The sequence below is a fragment of the Platalea leucorodia genome (genome assembly GCF_965183815.1).
Source record: "Platalea leucorodia genome assembly, chromosome: 2".
In the NCBI taxonomy this organism is placed as follows: domain Eukaryota; kingdom Metazoa; phylum Chordata; class Aves; order Pelecaniformes; family Threskiornithidae; genus Platalea; species Platalea leucorodia.
Window position 1 is genome coordinate 82233914 of NC_138824.1, and position 21372 is coordinate 82255285.

The window sequence follows — 21372 nt, forward strand, 5'->3', positions numbered from 1 at the left end:
CATGTTCATAAAATAACTTGCTAAAGCACTGATGACAACTGCAGGCTGAAGGCCTGTGAACTCAAGTCAACAAAAATAAGGTAGTATTAAAATCAGTTTAGTTCCAATTTTCTGCTAATTTTTACTTTCCATATGGCCAACACGCTGAACTTTTCAGCTGTATATCCACTTCCAACACAACAGTGTAAAACTATTTAAATATGAAACTGTACAGCACAAACACACATCACTGCATCTCCCCCTTCAATGGCCATTTTGTGCAAGGCATCACTAGAACCTTTTGTGCAACTCAGCAGAATAAAAACATTTTTTGTCCTCAGGCTGGCGAGCAGCAGTCGCCATGGAGGCAGGTTAATAACAGCCCAGTGATTTGCCCAGAGCTGCCTGTGATCTTGGCTACAGATTTAACACACTCTCAGAAGGAGGCCAACAAGGACTGAGATTATTCTCTAGGGAATGAATGCTATTAAACACACACACACACACACACAAATATTCTTGCTAAAGGACAAAAATAAAGAGAAGAAAAAAAACAGGAACCGGCTATTCTTTTAATCTCCTGGAAACTATCAGTCACAGGAAATTGGTAAAGGATGAACCTACATATGTACACAAATCGGCAATTGGTTGCTTAATGTATGAAGAACAATTATACAATCTACCCAGCAGTGTACAGGCTATTGCATATATGCAGGGGCTTAGCCATTCAATTCCCCATGTCAAATGGCAATTGTGTGGCTAAACCTTCTTTGGTACTTTAAGTACGGCTTTAAGATTTAAACTCAGAAAAGCAAGGTAATGCAGAATTAATGGAAAGCGGTCTTAAAAACCAAAACCAAAACCAAAACCCAAAAGCAATTCTAAGACTCTAACTCATCCTACTAAGGTCAAGATGGAGTGGAATGACAAAATCTGTGCTTCGGCAATGACAAAAGACAATGCAATGGGATCAGGTAGCTGTCTTGAGTATTCCCAGGGCTTGCTCTAGGAAGTTCACACATCAGCTCTTGAAGCCCAGACTTGAAAAGCTGAGACAGATGCACGTTCCCAAAGCTGTCCCTCAAAGCAAAGCATGGAAAACATGATGTAACGGAGGAGTGTCCACAGCTCCTGGACAGAAAACCAGCCTGTCTTCTGATGTCCCAAACTCCTCCTAGGTTGAACTAGTGCCTCAATGTATCTCAGGTATGAACCATTGATCCCATAGTCAAGGTCACTATGGAACAAAAAACCAAGGAAGAAAGAAAACCTGAAAGGATGTTTGAAAAGCCTTCTACTTCAGGGAGCTAAACCTCCAGGCTCCTGTGGCCGTTTTCTGAGTTAGTTCCCACTCTCTTTTCCTTAGAAGTTTTGTTTCTTCCTGTGCCATAAATCTGTCTTGCTGTTCTGAAAGATGAAGCAACGGGCACCATTTTTTCTCATCACTTACGTCCTGTGATTGTGCAATGCATTTTTAGAAATCCTGGCATGTTGGACACCTGTCCAGTTAATATGTGGTAGAAATTATGCGGCATGTTCCACCACAGAACCACGATCTCTGTTGGCTTCGGCATCACAGCTCAGGGAGCACGTGTGGAGGAATTGTTTTAACAAAAAGAAGGTTGCAAGAGACCCCAGGAAAGAAAAAGCACTAGATAACATCTTAAAGGAAAGCAGTAGGTAACATCTTAAATGCAGCCATCGCATGTAAAGCAGACTCATTATTACACATCCACGGGAGCCCAGTGCTGGGAGCATTACTCCCAATTCACAAATAAATGTAAGAGGAGAACTCAATACTTTACATTCACCTCCCGTTTCCCCAGTGCTGAAGACTGCCCAATACCAAGCGTGCATAATACCACTGGAGTCTTCAACCACCATGGATCTTTGTCAGAAAACAAACTTTATGTCAATAAAAACAAATGCCAATTTTACTTTCTGCCACCTACTGTATTTTTTAAAATCTCCATTCTGAATGGCTTATGCATGCTAGGATGTACATTTTCATACCTTACAGCACAACTGGCAGCTACGGGGGAAGCAGTAAGGGATGCAGGAATACACTAATACCACAGAGGCAAAAATGGAATTTACCTCCTTCTTCCCTGTGTGAGAATAAGCCAGTACCTGGCAGTAAGATAACTTTACTTCTCACATCTATCACCCACACCAGCAGCCAAGGGTCAGTGGCAACAATACAGTAAGATAAAACGTTTAATCTTACAAGAGTAAGTTTAAAGCATGTGACAAATTTCTCTCCACACTTTAATAGGGGCACTAAAATAAAAAGGCTGTGTGTTAAATCACTTGGAAGTCTTTGTTGAAGCTCTGTCCTTACCTATTCCTGTTCATCTTAAATTTTGCTGATTTACAAAACATGGCACAAAGCTAAAACCTCTGTTATTAATTACAATAAATGCTCACTCACCATACTTTTGGATTAAGTACATTAAACAGACTAAAGTCATGAGCTCAAACAGAGAAAATCCTTTATTTTCCTCCCACAAACCTCTTAAAGCTCTTCCACAGAAAACTTCAAGTTCAACCTTTCCTAATTTTGCCTTTTTGTCCTCCCCAAATCAGAAGTTGTGAAATTAACTTATACTGAAAATGAGCTCTTCATGAGAGCCAGAAAACTTAATGCAAGGGTACTTTAGTCTAGCCAGATCGATGACCTCTCCGCTGCATTTGCATCCCCCTCTGCCAGAGTTGTTAATCAATAAATACTCCTTCCTAGCCAGCATAGTCGCTGTGATGGAGAAGATGTGACCTTTGGAGACCACAGCCATCAGGGCTGCCACAAAGGATCAGACCTGAAATCCAGCAAGACCACCACTCTCCTCCTTCACAGTGGCTAGCACAAGATGCTTCATTCAAGTGGAACGCAGTGAGATCTGGGGTAGTCTGATCCATCCAGTAAGTCTCATCCCAATCTTTACTATTTAAGAGCTACTCAAAGAACAAGTAGCTCCTTTTGAAGGTTATCAGCATCAATTGCAACTTCTCCAGATATTCTTGATACATATATGAGATATTTGGTTTCAGCACTGTCATACAGCTGGTTCCCCACTTCTGAGAAGGTATTTATTCTCTGTTACCAGTTTTAAGCCTGCCATCTTTAAACTTCATTAGATGCTTCCATATTCTCGTGTAGCAGAGAACTAAAAATCCTTGCTCATGCCTCCTATGCTGGAACCAGCACAGAAAAACCAGGAGAACTGGTGCACACTAAGAATAAGCATCTCACAGCCTGGAAGCACCATTAGCAAACCCCTTTTTAAATCCACAAAGCTCCAGGTATCTCTGTGGTACTGTATGAGTAACAATAATAAGCTGCTCCTGAATACTCCAGCAAAAAAAAGAGTAAGCACAGGTTTAAAACCAAGCACATTTTTTTCTAACATGATTAACAAAAAAACCCAAACCAAACCAAAACAAACAACACACTCAAAAAAACCAAACACCCTTGGCAGAGGTTATCAATGTTCATCAACAGCAAAAGCTAAATTTTTTTCCTCTCACTAAAGAAAACATGACGTTCAAATTGGAGAAAAGGCTGTTTTACCAAGGCAAGATTTGTCTCTTCTGGATGCTGTTAAATGACACAGAGAAGACTCTAACAACAGACAGCAGTAAACACAACCCCCTTTTTTCTTCAAATCTCACACCCAAACCAGCACTTCTTATAGAAAAAAAAAAATTGCATTCCCACTGCAGGAATCAAACCTCTTTCATGAGAGGACAGATGATCTGAATGGTCTTTTACAGGCCTTATCTAATTTATCTTCTTCAAATTTACTGAAATACACACACTCCCCATCTATATCACGCCCAGCCTCTGCAAGGCTCATTAAGCTCACAGGTGTTCTGAAGGCGTCTTTTTCAGACAGCGCAATCTATGAAATATGAATCACTACATCCACACTTATTGCAAGCGCCCATCCCAGGCGTTTGCTGTGTAAGAGCAAGGAATCAGACCTGCACGGGAAGAATGCCGCTGCCCCATGAGACAGGGGGACAAGAGAATCGCTCTTGTCCAGCTTTATTGCTCTTGGACAAAGGTCAGACAAAACTTTATTTTAATTCATGTCTTCTCTGCTTTACTTTTGGCCTACGAAACAGTGGAAACCACAGCAGAAGAAAAATACCTAATTTATACTTTGGAAAAGGCCTTACTTCAAGCAGGTTTATATGGGAATCCTTGAAGATGGATATTTTTTAGCTGTAAGCTACTTCTGCAGAAAGGTGATTTAAAAAGAGGCTTCTCACATAAGGCGTAGGTCAAGCAGTATTGATACAAGTTTTGGCATTACTCCTCCTGGAGACTCGTTCCAGTGTTTTACTACCCAAAATAACCCTTGGGACTTTTGCACAGCCTGAGCATGTGGAAGGGCTCATTGACATGCAGAGCTCAAAGTTCAAACACATTGCACCAGCAAGAGCAGCCTCTGGTCCAAACTGTGGCTGTAACTCTCAGCTGACATATCAACAACTCACTGTTCAAGGTGCCTGACGACATTCCTCCTTTCTGCCCTCACCCCAATCTCCCTCCCCTCGCTTCACCTATTTTTGCCTTTGTGAAGAAACACTCAGTAGGGTCAACATGCAAGAACTGCTGCTTCAGTAGGTGCCAGCCCTGGTGATAATTTTGGACAAACCCAAGCCAAAGAGGTAGAACAGACGAAGCGATTGACAGATTGCCAAAGATACTCAAATCCTGAAGGTCTAGGCAAGCTCACTGGGTGCTCACAAAAGCACCTAAGCATTTCAGTCCCGTGGGCTACTTCAGCAGTTCTGTGAAACCTTCTGTAAGGACATCTGGGTTTCCTTGATTCAACCATTCTCCAGACCCACCCGTACTTGGCTGACATGATTTTTAAAGCTGACTTTACTTTAATCAAAGGTGAGTATCTTACCTGGAAGACTGCAGTTGAGACTTTTAGCTCCACCCTTCTGGCAGCTGTAACTCACCTCACTCTCCATCAGCCTTCAGCGCTCAGCAGGAGAGCAAGACTTTTGCCACACTGGATTTCAGCCACCGCTACCGACCGCTTCCCCAGTTGACTCCTCCCTAGCTACAAAGAAGCAAACAGAAACACAACCTCCCTCTCCCTAGAGCTGAGGGTCAAAAACAGTGTGCGGGGGGATTTCAGCCTGGCGGATCTAAGATTCGGAAGGTAAATTCTCCATTTCAGAGATAACTAAAGATGCCAAGATCTTCCCAGACATTTACCCAACTATGGAACTACAGGAGCAGTAAGAAACCTGAACCACAACTGCAGATGTCTTTTGCCCTGCAACAGCTTTCTTGCAGGTATTTCTCCAGTTGAGTCCAACCACACCATTTTCGGCTGTTTCAGTGAGATACTCCACATTCACATGCTCTTTTGCGCTCACAAAGCAGCTGAAACACCTCCCAGCATCTGGGGGAAGCAAGTTAAGGGGAGGGGGAAAAAAAAAAAAAGATTTCCATAAAGCAAACAACGCCCACCCAGCCTGGAAGAGTGCCTGCAGCTAAGCTCATGTTAAACAACCATTGCTAAGTTTCTCTTACTAAAGAAAAAGATGGTACTTTGCTTCCTGGGAAAAAATTGTTTTAGGCATTTTGAAAGGCTCATTAAGCTTGCAGGTGTTCTGGGGATGTCTTGGCTCCAGCACCACAGTGAATATCCCACGCTCTTTCCTTGTTGCTCAAGTGCCGGATTAAAGCTTAAAATGGGGAGGGGAGATCATGTCTTATGTGGAAACCCTGGGAGAAGAGGTGGATGCCACCAGGACTGCCACAGAGGTGCTCTCCTAGTGATGTGCATTCAGACACTGACAGAGGAGACAAAGTAGAAATATCTGCATGGCAAAGGCACCCAAGAAATAATGTGGCTTCTCAAAGAAACTGAGAGTTTATCTCAGCACACTAGTCAATGCCACCCAGCAGCGGGGAGCTGTATGCCAGTACTGAAGGGAGGCATGTTACAGCTGTGACTTGTGTTGTGACTTAATGACATTTTCTCTCCAATCTAAGGGAAAGGAGCAAAGACCAATATTTTCACTGTGGCTAATCCGTCACTGGCAGATTGGTCTTACTCAAGACCAGTTCAGGGCAGTTTCATTGCTGCCTAGAAACCTCTTCATTTCTTCAAGTGCAGCCATTTAAAGCACCTTCCCTTGAATTGGTATTTCTGGGCTTTGTTGTTGGGGTTTTTTTTACCCCCATCAGTAAGAATCCATCTTCAAGTCCTCCATGACAGGCACCACATTTACCTGCATGTTATTTCAGGAAGCCTCCCAAGGCAGCCTGCATAGGGTTCAGTTGCCTAAACAAGGGTTTCTAGCACCATTTTAGGTGCCAGACTCCCAGCTGCTGCGACAGAAGGCTGTGCGTCTCCTCTGCGTCCTGGCTCATCCGTGCCAGCGCAGACAGACGTGTCTCATCACTGGGGACAGCTGACGGGGCACAGGACCCTGATAACCGGGCATCTGGCCTGCTCCCTCCACGCCCTCCTTCCCAGGAAGGCAGCATTCATAATCTGTCACTCCTTCCTGAAGCATTTCTCCCGTGTATAAAATGTCCCACATGCACTGAACTTAAGTTTGGGAATGTCTTCTGGCAGGCCCGAGTCTGTCGCCCAGGTAATTTGTTATAAAATATGGCCAAAATGAATATTGATATTGAAGATGGAGATCATGATTCGCAACCTAGGTATTTGCCAAAAAAAAAAAAAAAAAAGCCATTTTGAAATAGATAAACATTTAAACATTTGCATCCTAAAGAACAAATGCATGTGAAAATATAAGGGGAAAGGGAAGGATTAGGCAGCAAGCTTTGGTGACTATTTCCCTGCAGTTGCTGTTAAAGTCTCTGATGCGGAGGCAGGCATCTCCAGCAAACAAGCTGTCAAGCAAGCTTCAGTCAATCAGCTCCATAAAGAGAAGAGGATTGCTGGGTAGAGCTAGCTGCAAATGCTATCTCTGGGCATTTTTATCCTTTGCTGTGTTAACCTTCAGTCAGACTGGAATTTTCCAATGCAATCAATCGTGTTCTTGATTTCAGGTGCCTTTCTGAGATGCTTCAAAACTAAATTCCCCCCAAACGCTTAAAATGAGGCTTCAGGAAAACAAAATAGGATCTTTTTGAGATCTCAAGCGAGATATCGAAAGGACAGGCATGTGGAATCACCAAACCATTTTTAAAGCCTCAGCTGAAATCCTCCTTTAGACTCTGACATACGCAGTTACTGCTTCTAGCAAGGGAAAAATGCAAATAAAACCATAGAATATTGTCTAAGAAGCATATTGTAGGAGACGAGTAAATCAGGTGTGCTGCCACTGCTTTAGTGTCAATTACTGCATTTGTGGCTGATCAGTTTGATAGATTCATCTGAATACAAAACCCATGCTATGCCATGTCATCTGTCAACAGTTTTGAAGCAATTGGGCAGCACAGTTAAAAGGGAGGTGTCCCTCACCACACATTATTGTCCTTCAAGGATTAACAACCAAATTTAAATTTATGTCAAGTATTCATACAAAAGAACTAGACTCCTTACAGCCTTAACAAACAAAACAAGAAAAACAGAAGAACATTTATCTTAAATTGTTAGGACTAGTGCAAAGCATTAGGTTTATGCTGCTACCATTTCTGAACTCTCCATTTCCCTTTCACCCAGCCCTTTATTTACCTTGAATCCCCAAAGGACTAACATTGCCTCTCAATGCTGGCACATGATGGTACTGGTGTGGCCTTGAACTCCTGTACATCCAGTGGTACCTGCCAATTTCCATTTCTGGTCTGGTGATCACTGCCAATTTCAGGTGGTAAAAAGTCAGTGTCACCAGCAAGTTTTAGTTCAGCACTTTCAGTCATTTAACTTTAAAAATAAGAGCCCAGAAAAACACGCTGCAGTTTCAGAACTGAAACAACACAACTTTACCAAACCAAGGGAGGGGCTTGGAGGGACATCGACAGGGAGACACTCACACAGGTGTTAAGAAAGGTTGAATAGCTAAAACTCCACCTAGGATTTGAATTAAACACATAGGGAAGGACTCTCTATTCCTTCCCCCCACCCACTCTCACGTCTCCCTCTCTTCGACCGTGGCAAAGAGCTCTGCTCCAGAAGTAAAGAAAGAGAAAGTCATGGAAAAACACGTTACCTGTTTTATTAAAAGACCCTAAATCTGCTAAAGAAAATGGTTATTGTCATGCGTAGAGGTAGGGCAAACACACAAGTTTGCTCTGTTACTTTCTTACATTAAAAAAAAAGTCACGGGCTTTATTTCACGTGGACTCTGCTCACGTCCAAAAATCTGGACCAAGTACGTTAACACAGACTTGTTCCAGGTTTACACTGAAGGAGAGCAGTTCTTCTCCCCGCCTTTTCAGAGGACAGATGAAGCTCAGCAATGAGCCCCCACACGCAGTAACACACCTCACCCGCTCGCACACTCATCGGCACAGGGCTTCCAAGCCCCCTGAAAGAGGCCACTGGCAAAACAACATCAAACCACTTTTGAACCTACATGTCCCGCCTTGGCACCGCTATAGCTTTCTCAAGGCTGTCAGGGTGAGACAGGCAGATCTTCATTTAAAATGTACCAGTCCCACTCTGTGGTGGCTAAATGAGAAAGTAACCATCATCTCTGGCCAAAATAAATCCAATTCAGCAGCATTTGAGCAGGTGGAAGAAGTGAAGGTTATGATGCTGAAACCCCATCTACCATAGACTACATCAGAGACAAATTTCAGGGGGCAGGGGGAGTAGGAATGCCATAAATTTCTGGCCTGTGAAGGGCTAGGAAGGTCCTGGGACTTGGTCCTGCTCTCGTGTGGTTTTGCTGCTGGTGCAACAAGTTAGGCACAGCTACATTTACATACATCAAGAGGAGAAAAAATCTTGGCCTCGTATCCACGTGTTGGATCTAGAGGTTTGAAACAAGAATTTGTTCATCTCCTACACCAACAAATGAACTACAACACTAAAACAGTCTTTTGGGTTTGGGATGCAAACTTAATATTAACGGATCTCTAAAGGATACTTTGAGGCTTGGTATTTCTCCCCTCTCTGCGACTCACACACAAATCAGCAAGCAGGTTATCAGGTAGTATATTTTTCCTAAAGGACATGATTCCACTTTCTACAGCTTATCCCTCCTTGCAGGAAAGGCAAAATGCCCTTGCTCAGAGCAGCCGAGCAGGCAGCTGCCTTTCTCCCTTAGCCTGAGGGGATGCTGGTGAAGTCACCACCGGCTGCTGTGGGACAAACTTCAAACCCCGCAACGTGGAGACTGCGTGTAAACTTTGTAGCGTCCTTTCTGAAAGTAAAAATATTCTATGAAGCTGGGTTTTTTTAATTAGTAATTTCTGGTTTTGCAATAAGAGGGCTCCCTTCATTAGGAGATGGTTCAAACTCTGTAAGAAATCTCAGTTTTTCCACTGTCTGCAAAGAGCCGCTTAGCGGTGGCTGTTTGGCAGCCCCTACTGCACGCCTGGCACGAGCTCTGAAGTTGCAGAGTCTCTTTTGGTGACTCCACTGGGACCCACCCAGGCCCACTCATGCAGAATCACCACCAGGTCAAAAGGCTTCAGGGGCATAACAGCTACTGCACACAGCGGGTACGAGTTAAGAGTTTAACTCGGTACCCTGAAGAGTTAGGAAAGGAAATAGGTTTAAATGACTTCTTTATCTCTTGCTTTTTGAGGAACTAACTATACTAATTGCATTCCCAGGTCTAGGTTATGATACTCTCCACGCACAGCCAAGCTCATACAGCTTGAGGCCTCCTGTCTGAACCAGGTTGTACTCGATCCCGCACAGACGCAGCAGCTACGGGACTGGCAACGTTTTCAATGTCACACCACGCAGCCACACCGATGGTGACTGTGTTCAATATTCATTTGGGAAGAATCACCTTGCACGCCTGTAATAAAATTCCCAGTGCCCAACATCCTCACGCTTGCTGCCTTTAGCATATGGCTGTAGAGGAAACAAACAGTTACGACATTCATCTGTCGCAGCTGACGAAGCAGTCCATGGGAGCGAAGAGAGGATTGTCATTTGGTCATTTATGATCTGGCAATCTGGTGATGAATACTGCATTAGGAGCAAGGTTGGCCAGAAAATGGGGGAAGGTCAGAGTAAGCAAAGGGGGGGGCTCCCCCCACCTCTCTTCTCTCCCCTCTTTAGCCCCTTTGCTCCCACTGCAGAGGCCATTGTGCACATACAGTGCCATCTGTGTCTCCCCCCCCCGTTACAATATCCTGTGGCACATATGTCTAGGTTTTCTGCTTTCATGAAGTCATTCAGACCAGTATGAGTACATCCTCCAAGTGTTTTTCAACCCCCTCCTATTTAGAAACCAAATCCTATTCATTAAAACCTAAATCACTAAGTCTGCCAAATTATTATCCCCAGAATATCGTGTGTCCCAGATTCTCCCTGGGCTGGACCTCTCTTCCTACAGTCTTCTGGGACTTAAAGCAGTTATTGTTTTCAGGGGATCTGAAACACCAATAAACTGCTTCAAACGGGAAAAAATATTCAGCATGCTAAAACTCTTGAAATGGCTTGACAGCTCTGAAATCACCATGTGAGCCTAACATTAAGGGAGTAGGTTTGAAAATTTTGGCTAATAACCATAACACATATGTATAAAAAAGACAATTTTTACAATTTGCTGCAATGAAAAATACATCTATCTGTGATGCATGAAAATGTCGTAAGCTCACTGTGTAGAAAGAACATCACTAAAAGTGAAATAAACTGCACATTAATTCACTCCTTTCTTGCATCGCACTTCAGCAGCTGCATTTACACCACCGCACACAGCTGTATACTTGCGTTTAAGAGAAGTATTTTCTTTCTACTTTTTACTAGCACATACTTGTCTATTTCAAGTTTAAAATCAGAAACATCGCTTCATATACCATGAAAATAATAATCAAAGCTCAAAGCCATTCTTGAGCATGAGGTCTTCGTCCATTGAGAGCACATTAGTAGGGAAGAGCCAATTAAAAGGAACCTTGGGTATAGCTGCTCCGGCTGGTTTTCATTATTCCTCAGCCCAGCTCATGCAATTTGAACACCGTATGCATTCATACAAGGAAACTATATCCTAGTATAACGGCTTTCTTCCACCCTCCCGTGTGTAATGGCTAAATTCACCATGGTCATCCACAGTTGGGTTTTATTTTGGTTTGTTTTTTGCATTTTGCGACTTGGTAGTATTTCTCATAGTTAAATGAAAAGGGAAACTTCTTGTCTCTGTTAACGTGTATCAGGATCTATATCCTTCACTGCTGATGCAAACCAGCATTTCATTTTTCTTATTTATTCCACCTCAGTAAATCTGCCTGCCCAGTCCTCACGTTTTGATTTAATTTAATGCCTGCAAGATAAACCCTGTCATTTGTAATAATTTGTAAACCTTCATCTTTAAAATGCATCCAATCTGTCCTGCAGCCCTGTAAAGTATCTGTTAAACATTTTGCTTCAGCTTGCTCATTGTGTTCTCCTCTGATAAGGGCTGCTGATATGCAGTATAAAGCTGACTTATTTCTTATCTCCATCAACATGGGTGTTGTTCCATTTCCAATTAAAAAAACTGGGGCAGCAGCCACTCATCCGGGTGCAGAGAAACAAATGTCTGATAAACACTGAATCCCTCAGCTGGGTAATATCACTGCCTGAGTCAGGCAGGGGATTCATGAAAATAATTATTAAAACATAAAACTGGAATTCATATACAATTTAGCGAACTTTAAAAATCTAAATGAGATCAATCGTTTTCATTTATCAATCAGTAAATATTCATAAAGCACATTAGCTTGTGTGAATTGTCTCAGCTACGCTGCAATCCAAAATAGCTGGCCATCCACATTTGCCACAGGGATGGGAAACACAAACCGGTACCTATGCAACACCATCGTTCAGATCTGACTGTATTAAGTGCTCGAACTGAAAACAGATCTCGCTGCTCATCCCAAGTGCTCGGGCAGTATTGCTCTCCAGCGTTCTCCTCGTGAGTACGGGGAGGCCTGTCTACAGACAGCACATAGTCCTAGCCCAACTTCCTCCAAGTATTTATCCTATACAAATACAGTACATCATTGAGGGGGTCCTTGCATTAAAAAATACAACCCACAAACCTGTAGTTTAAAATTCTGGTAAAGGGAGAAACCTTTTAGCTTGAAAGTACAATTTGCTCATAGTAAAATGCAGATACTTTCCCCAGAACTTGGCAGTGCAAAGCATACTGCGTGTGAACCTGAAGACCCAAAGCGAAATGCTCGGGATCTTCTCTTGCTCAGTCTTACCAATAACGACATCCCCCAAGCCCCCTCTGACATTGGTTTATCTCCTTGGACTTTGCAATTCATTTCTGGAAGAAAGAGTTAAAAGACGTCGTGATAGTGCTTCGGCCACTTCAGGCTGTGGTGGTTGCCTCGCAATCACGGGATCTAGGGCATCTCATAACGGACGGCCATTACACTAAGTCCAGGTGGGATCTTAGAGGAAGAAGCAAGTATTGCAAGCCCAGCAAGCATGTGAGGCACAGCAAGCAGGAGATCCAGTCCGGACAGTAAACGGACACATTTTTGAAGGGGTCAGCTTCCATTTTACCCCCTAAAGCGACGCGGCAGCATTTTTCAGGAAGTTTCTTCACACAAAGAAAAAGCTCATTTTTCTCCATGAGAGCTGCTGGTGAAAGAGCCCATTTGAAAAACCCTGCCATTTCAGAGGTACCAGATGCCTGCTGAGCCCATCAAAAAGCCTGACTGGGCTCAACAGCCAGAACTTTGGAAAATCTGCCCCCCAAAACCGAACATGCCTCCTACATCACCGCTTCATGGCAGTAATTTTGCAGGGGGATCTGGGCTATTTATTTTGCTACTGAAACTAGGAGTAGGACTGTTTCAGCTTTCTGCATTTTAATTCGTTGTGAAACATATTGGGAATTTAAGTATATCGAAATAAAGAGCATAATGCGAGAGACCATGTGTTACTTTCAGAAATCAGGGAACTGGCAAGAACAAAGCCTTGAAGTGTTACATACACATACCTCTGTAATAGATCCAAAGTATGAAATTATCACAGAAAAACTAGGAAATGGTGGTAAAATTAAGATAGGAAGTTCCCCTGCTTGCATCCTATGAAAGCAACAGATCAACCACCTTGACTTGGTAACAGATTTACCCTTCTACATGTTGTGCTTTCATCCTTGCCAAAAGAAAAGGGAAACCATAAACTCATCATAAACACACTCAGCAACACATTTCGTTTTGCACAGCTGCTAATGCATACGGATAACTTTCTTTGGTGTTTATTGTACATGAGTTCTATCAGTTTAAAAGAAACTCATCAATCATAAGAAAAAATTGCTGTAATTTTTGAAGACTGATCTATGAGTTCAAGATGGTTTTATAGCCAAGGTATTTAGGACATTTTGTACATTAATTACTCAAAATCTGCAGTGAGGTGGGTTATTGTCCACATACACTAGTGGCTTTCAGAGTTTAATCTCTCATCAGTGGACCTCCTTTTGTGAAATCCCTAAGGGATTATGTAGTACTATGTCTAATCACTGGACAAATTTCATTTACTTGAAACTGAAGCTAGGTTTCAATTATACAAAGCGTGTAGGAGGAATCAGATTCAAAGTAGGAAACCAAAATCTGATGCTGGACAGTACCAGGATTTATCATTAGGTTCACATCTGAACTGTTTAACAATAAATTAAATAATTCTACTTGGGGAAAGGTATTAGTTGTGTATCAGCTGCACACGCCTATGAGATACTTAGATTGCTTTAACTGACACACAACAGGTTCAAAAGTATACTATAACTCACATAAAAAGGCAGTAGAAATTTTAATAATTTTGTTTCTGCTGTAACATTTAGTAAAAAAATATTGCTATGATTTGTACAGCAGTCTGCTACACTGAAGAGGGACATTTATTGGGCATAAAGTATATGATGCAGAAGCAAAACAGTCCTTTGCTAGTTGAATTTACCCTCTGAAGTTCAGCACTCCAGACCAAATAAATCACCTGTAAGGCTGGGATGGATGAAGCACCTCTCCTCCTGCCCTGCCGTCTCCCTACCGCAGAACCGCCACCATGGAATTGTTCTCTCCATTAAGTGGCAATTCTCGGTGATTAACACATCCTGAAACCTAATGTTGTGAAACTCATTGCATTATTCCCTGTTATCACAGCGCAGGCAGATCTCTACATAAGCCAAATTTGCCAGACAACACCATAGAAAAGGAAAAGGAATTTAAAATTAAGAGTAGCATTTGGCACCAAGCTAACTACACAAAGGTTGTGTGGTATTATAATCCACTATATGTTATTGTAACCTAGGTCTCCCACACTGCATTACAAAGCCTTGCTACATGGCTAGTCTCGATGAAAACACCAGATTATGGCTCTGAAAACGACATGCAAACACACAGGCACACGCTACTTCTGTAAACCAAATTTACCAAAATCCGTCAAAGACGCAGCAATAACAAGACTTCTTTTGCAAACATCGTTTCTGGTAGGGTTAGGACAGATTCAGAGCAAATACAGACGCAGACAGAAAGATTGCTGCTCTATTAATTTGTTGTCAAGCCATGCAGGAAAGGACGGCTGAAAGCCCAAAGATGCAGTAATGATTGTTTAAGAGCTATTCGAAAAAGTGACAAAACTGGCCTAAACCTCTTTAAGCCCCCTGAATGAAAAGATTTAAACAGGCTATTGTTAGACCCCTGGGTACCTTTTTTCTCTTGGCTTTGTTCTGCATTTTCCTCTGCTGCAGTTTCCATGGCTGGCTTCATACCATCCACCAAAAATGCCGCCCCCCCCTCCCCCCCCAGCAAGCACTTTTTCTCTTCGCCTCCTTTCTCACTCCCTTCCGTCTCCTATTTACAGCGGCGGTGATTGAGCGGCTCTGTTCTCCCCTACAGTAGATTACAGTCCTTTCCAAAACGCCAGAAAAGTCTTGTCAGCTTCAATTTCGCTCCGCTGACTGGTCCACGAGGAGCCGTGCCAGCGAGCGCTCAGCCATACGTCACCGCGGTCCCCAGCTATAAAATAGCCATCCTGCGCCCAACCGTGCCCCAGCTCTCCGCGTCCTGGGGACCAGCATCACCAGCTCGCACCCCCTTCCCCTCGCCCTCCGCTCTCCCCCTCTTTCCCCCCATCTCCCAAGGCTCCCGTCGAATGTTAATCAATTCTCTCGGCGGTGAATGGATTGGCGACATCGGGAGGGGAGATGCGAGCGAGGAAGAAAGGAGCCCCCCAGCCGCCGTGGGGCGAGCCCCCTGGCCGCCGTCTCTAAGGGGAGTGCACGCCGGCACACAATCGCAAGGCTCCCTTTCCCATGGGACCTTGTTATTATGCTTCGCGTTTTGATTTATTCCGCATGCCCTCTGCTCTTTCAAGGGGCGGGGGGCGATGCGTCTGTTCTCTCTGTTTGCTTTCTTTGCCGAGTAAGTTCCGCTCACCCACAGCAAAAGACTGTGTGAGAGAAGCACAAAAGCAAAAGTGGGCATATATATACACATGGAAAATTTAAATTATTTCTCTGATTTTCCATCTAGCAAGCACGATGGAAAAAAAAGCACAAAAAAATCCAAGCAAACAGAAAGGAAGCAAGCTCAAGTGACCTAAAATGCACGTGCAATACTTTAAAGGATAAAATGTTTAAGAAAACACAGCTTGGGTTTTTAAAAGGATGTCTGCCATTAGAGACCTAAAGCCATGCTTAAAAGTGAGTGCAGAGATGCTGTTAAGCATATGTTTGGTCGCTCCCCTAAATCGAGACAGAGTGCAGCACGATCTAACAAGCTGTACTAGCCCGGCTGTGGGAGCAACAAAACCAGGACAAGTCTACGTTGCCCTGCGTGAGGTGACTTTAGGTGTCCCCAGCCTGCTCTGAGCAGTCCCATGCCGGGGAGGCACAGAGCAGGCAACACCACATAGGAGTATTATTCACCTTCCAGACCCCAAGATAACTGACATATTTAAGGCTGTACTGTACTGAGGCTAATTAACCTTGCTTGTCTCAATAGCCTCACAGCACGCCACGCCGCACAGGGCAGACATGCCCAAAGGCACCCCTTTTTGTGTGTAGGATGATGGAGCAACCATGGAGTAATGGCCTTTGCGGTCTGGCAGGCTTCGCTGGTCCCGCCACTGCAGCCGATTCTGCAGGCTGCAAAGATGCCTAGCAGATTCAGCAAATGCTGGGGACGTTAAAACCTACACGCTGCATGTTCCATATAACAGATTCAGCCAGGAGAGTGGGAAGAGGGAAGCAGTCCAAAGATTTGTAGCTGCAATTCAGCCTCTTCTGCTTAACGTTACTACGCCCACATTTTTGCTGTGCATTTTTATTTCTATAGATGCCTAGTGAAAAGCACTAAAAACCTCAGATCCAACCTTTAGAGAAAGTTCCCTTCTCTTGCAAGAAAGCAGTGCACAAATCCTCTTCTCTCACCATGGACACCATACTTGTTACTTCGCTTTGGGCACTACTGCTCAGGCATATGCTTCAGCCCAGCTGCCAAGAGGTCTTGGACTTATCCTAAGGTTTCATATCACAGCATCAAAACTTGATGCCAAGCATTTGTCTAAAAAGCTTTCTTGGAGTCCAGGAAAAGTCTGCAGTTGAAGCTCCCACCTCAGCAGACCTTTTTATAAGCAGGATGAAATTAATTTGTAGAGGCGATGAAGTATCCTCAGGAACCAAGGTGAGGCAATGGGTTGGGTTCCTGAAGGTAATCAAATCAGCAGCCTGAGCAGAGACCTCAACCCAGGTGCAAGGCGTATTTCTCCAGTCTCCTTCTCTAATGCCCACGTTGCAGTCCATACACATATTGAAATCCCTGCCCAGCAAGACCATCTACTGCAAAGGCGCTCCCTCAAGGAAGCTGCTGAAAGGTGAAACCATAGGTGATGTGTTTGCCATATTCTTTTAACCGTTACTAAAAGTTGTTCAAATCCCACAGTCAAGAAAGAAAAAACAGCTTCTTTACGTTTAGGATAATGGTTATAAAAAGAAAATGTTCAACAAGGAGTGGTTTTGTCCCCATTTAACATCAATAGGATTGAAAATCCATAGCAAACACACCCTACCTGCTGAAAGTCACACAAATTTTAGTCATTGGTCAAAACAGTCAATTGCCTCTGACATTAAAATTCCCTTCTTGGAACTTCTCATTGTTCAGTTGGTACTTCTGGTTGCTGCTGTCGTAGCCTAGATCGCCGTTTCTTAATGATCTTTGCTTACTTTGGAAGGTTTAAAAGGTTGAAACCTCTCTTCTGACTACCCCAAGTTACAGAAGGCCTGTTCAAAAACTAATTCGAGTGGTATAATATTAATGCACTTATCAGTATAAATATACAGAAAATACAAACATCATCTGGAATTTCCTTTCTTTAAACAGAAAATACATTAGACAGAACCTTTGGTTTTAGGCTGTCCCTGGAGGAAACCCACTACCGAAGCCCTCTGCTCTGTATCAGTGAGACCCACTCCTTCAAACAGCTGCAGGCTTTCCTGCTGGCAAGCAGATTTTGTTAGGCAGGCTCAGGACTTCAGAGCAGATGTTTTACAAACACAAAACTAAGAGGCTGGGACACTATTTCCCCTACTTTCTCCCAGGATAACCCTTTCCCCAAATGACCACTGAAGAAATAGAGGGCACAATACCAGAATTAACTTCACAAGAGCTTGAACTGAAGACTTCAGAAGCCATCAATCCCAACGATTCCAAAGCATTAATTCTACCTACTAAATCATCCTCTAAAAGCTGCAAGTGATGCAGGAGTGTAAAGTTCTCCCCCCTCCCTTGTTACTACTTTCCAGATTGCTGTAATATAGGACGGGTTTTAAGCACTTATCATCTTAAGTAATTTCTTAATCTTCAAACCTTTGTCCCATCATTGATAAACACAGCAGACAAAACAAACTACACACTATTTCCTCCAGGGCTAACATGGGTGCTGATCTTGCACTTCGAGCATTAATCTCAGGCAGCAAGTTGTCTCATCCAACACTCCCTCCCTTAATCGATACACCCTTTTTATGATATGTGATGAGAATAGGAGGCATCAAGTCTATGCCTATGACAACACGGCAAAAGACAAAGCCACAAAGGCAGAAATTACAAAAAATTCTTTAAAGACTGATATTCAGCAAAAACTTGCTGTACAGACCAGGCTGATTTAGATAACCAGCAACCAGGGAAGGCGGCTAGTTACATTTCAGAAGTTCAGCACAGCATTTTATTTGCAGGCCAAAATAAAAATGAAAATGCAGAGAAGGGCTGAGCAGTAAGGGTTTCTGCTGCTAAGGCACAGCTCTGAGCCTACAGCCAAACCTTAGGATGAACAGCAGTGGAGCAAAGTATGTGAAGGCACTGCAGACCAAGTGACATGCACCGCAAAATAGTTTTTAAAAAAGAGGTTTTAATCTATTTTATCTAGCTTTGAAAAAAAAAAAAATAACCATTTTCCTCAGTCAAGTAAAATAGTACAATTGCACAAGTTAAAAAAGGTATTAAAAACCCAATTCTGTTCATGTGCCAATTCCTTTTGAACACCTATCTTTAATGTCACTGAATCTAGTTTACATTCCTGAAGGCTGAGGAGCTCTATCATAAGCTACAGCAAATTCTTCACAAGCTTTCAGGAGATGAATACATACTTGCCATTTCTACAAAGGCTTCACAGAGCTGTAATAGAGTGTTCTCACATACTTCAAGAGCAATTTGAGATTAGCCTATGAGATCCGAGACTCAGAAGTTAAAATTCACAAGTCAAACAAGACTGACATGTATTCCAAACAACTAATTTTAAAGACAACTTGTAGAATACTTTTTTTTTTTGAAATATGCAAAAATATTCAAGAGAACAAATACACATGCAGCCACTTGGTGTGTCTCTCATCATAACTGCTTATGTTCAGACCAGTTACCTAAGACTTGAGTATAAAACCCAATCTGAATGCTTATGCCAAAAGGCAAATTTTCCATGTGGATAAAATCAAAGCATGACAACAAGCTTTTAGTTGTGCAGCAGTCGTATACCTGGCAAGTACTTGAAAAAAAAAAAATTGGGGTCCATTCTTTCAGACATACTAAATTACCAGGAAAATGAAATCCAAATTAATGAACAAATAACAGTGGAAAAAACCTGCACTTTTACCACAGAATAAAATATAGACTACTAAAAAACCATGAGTGCACTGCACTTAGGGATCTCAATCTTGAATTTCTGTAGAAAGGGCTTAAGCGTGGATAGTGGTTATCTCTGCAACCAAAGAAAATCACTGAGTTAACTGATGCAGGTAAGTCCAGGAGGGTGAGCACACCTTAAGAGTACGAAGGCGCCAGTCCTGTGACCCCCTTAACAAAGCCACATGAAGATGGCAGTAAGTGCTGCCAAGCTAATGCCTGGCGGCACACGGGCAGGCAAAGTAGATGCCGTTCAGTTGTTGGGTTTCATACACTTCTCTAGGCGGCCTGCTAGCTTCCAGCTGGACCACTGCTTTAGTCCATTGCAGTCACAGCCACTGGCAAGAATCAAAGGCAATAAACAGCCTAAATCCAGAACACACACAGATGGCTAACCTTTATTTGGAACAAATAAAAGGGGGGGAAAAAAATCCCTTAAATAGATGGTTCTGTAGGGCTTTTCCAGTAGCTAAGTCTCATCAAGTCCTAGTCTCAAAGACGACTCAAATGGCAGAGATGTGAAAGCTACCAAGGAAAAAAGCCTGAAGAGCTATAGCCAAAGTCAAAATGAAAGCGAAAGTTGCTGATGTTCTTAGGCAGCTGGGAGGTCCATTTCTGCTTATAAAAGGCAGTCAACAGCACGGAAGTAATAAAAAAAAAAAAAAAGCTAGATATTATTTCTTTATCCTAACTAATAGCTTTAATAAGTTTTTTTTTTCCTAGGTGTAAGAACTGTGGGTGTTAGTTAAAGAACAGACCGGGGGGACAATAATTCAGAACCCTGATAGACAGAACACAGGCATCTCAACTACACTGAAGACTTTTGAGAAAAAGCGATAAAAATGAAAATAGGTTACATTGGAAACTGAGCTGGAAGCACCATCACCTCCTGCACCCCTCTCCTGTGAGGCTGCCTGGAGCAGCACCATGCAGAAACACGCTGACAAACTGGAGCCCATTTATGCTACAGCTGAAAGAGAATGGAAATACAGGAAAAGCTAAATGAAAAATTAAGAGAAAGCAGGAAAAGCCTCTAAACATTCACATGGTGTAAAGAAATACCAAGAAGGGAAGAAGGGATTTAATATAATAAAAAGAGGATGCACTTGAAAGGGAAAATTCTGACTGAATTTCAGGCAAACTTCCTGACATCAAACCAACCTCTGAAGGAAACAATGAAATCTGCTCTCCTATGGGACTTCCAAAAACAGCAGACAGAAAAGCAGTGGATGTTCTGAAGAGGCAAGAGACTCTCCGGCAGAACATGCTGCTTGCTGTAACAGAAGTTCAAACTGTATTCCCTGTTGGGCAGGTGTCGCCTCATAGCCAACGCACACCCCTCGACTACTGAAAACAAGTGCAGTCACATCCTTGCACTTACACATTCACAGGGTTTAGCAGAGACCACCCTGGGATGACAAAGACTAGAAAAACAAAAGCAAAGACATGCCAGCAGCTCTCCCAGAAGTAGCTTTCCTTCAGCAAGCAACATTCAGAGCACCAGCCCCAACAGTCGTCTTCAGCTCCTACTCCAGCTCAACAATTTTATGGCAATATGTGTAGTTTCCTACAAGTGTAATGCATGGCAAGTTTCAAATGCTTTAAATTTAAAATTAGGCAGCAAAACAAGGCTTTGAGTTACCCAATCTTATATGCATTTTCTGTTCAGCAGTGGCAACATCCTCACATACATGACTAATATATGAAGTCCTTCAGCAGTGCTTCAAATGCTCCTCCATCATTTTAAGGGCTAGGTTCTTGATTTTGGCACACATAACCACCTTTTTTTTTGCGCTCTCTGTCACCTTCACAACAGCTGTCATGCTTGTCTCTCCATCCCCCTGCCTCGAGTCATGCATTCAGCAGCAGCAGCAACACTGCAGTGCAGCACAAAACCAGTATGCTCAGGTCTTCTGTCTTCATTCCCTTAATTCTGTGCCTTAAAGACCATTCAACCTACTTAGCTTCTGCTATGAACCCTCACCTCTAATACTGGCCAAAGCCTATCGCCATCTCAGAAGACTAACAAGAGTTCCTAAATACTTGGACATACTGTAACAGCATCCTAGATATTTATGTCGCTCTTACTAGCACTTCTACGTAAGTGCCTCTTGTACTTGCAGAAGAGCTGTTTCTGCCAGAGTTTTAGAAGGCAGCAAAGGTACCAT

The 21372-nt window shown here is 43.0% G+C and overlaps 1 protein-coding gene across 1 annotated transcript in view; it reads right to left on the reverse strand.

Annotated features, from left to right (window-relative positions):
• Window positions 1-14800, reverse strand: part of GPM6B (glycoprotein M6B) — a gene marked incomplete at its 5' end in the record, with an annotated part of 31990 nt that extends 17190 nt beyond the window's left edge. Inside the window, 2 exon segments of the mRNA XM_082305146.1 lie at window positions 7659-7778; window positions 14740-14800. Of these exon segments, the coding sequence (XP_082161272.1) occupies window positions 7659-7778; window positions 14740-14800 (181 nt within the window).
• Between the last annotated feature and the right edge of the window lie 6572 nt (window positions 14801-21372).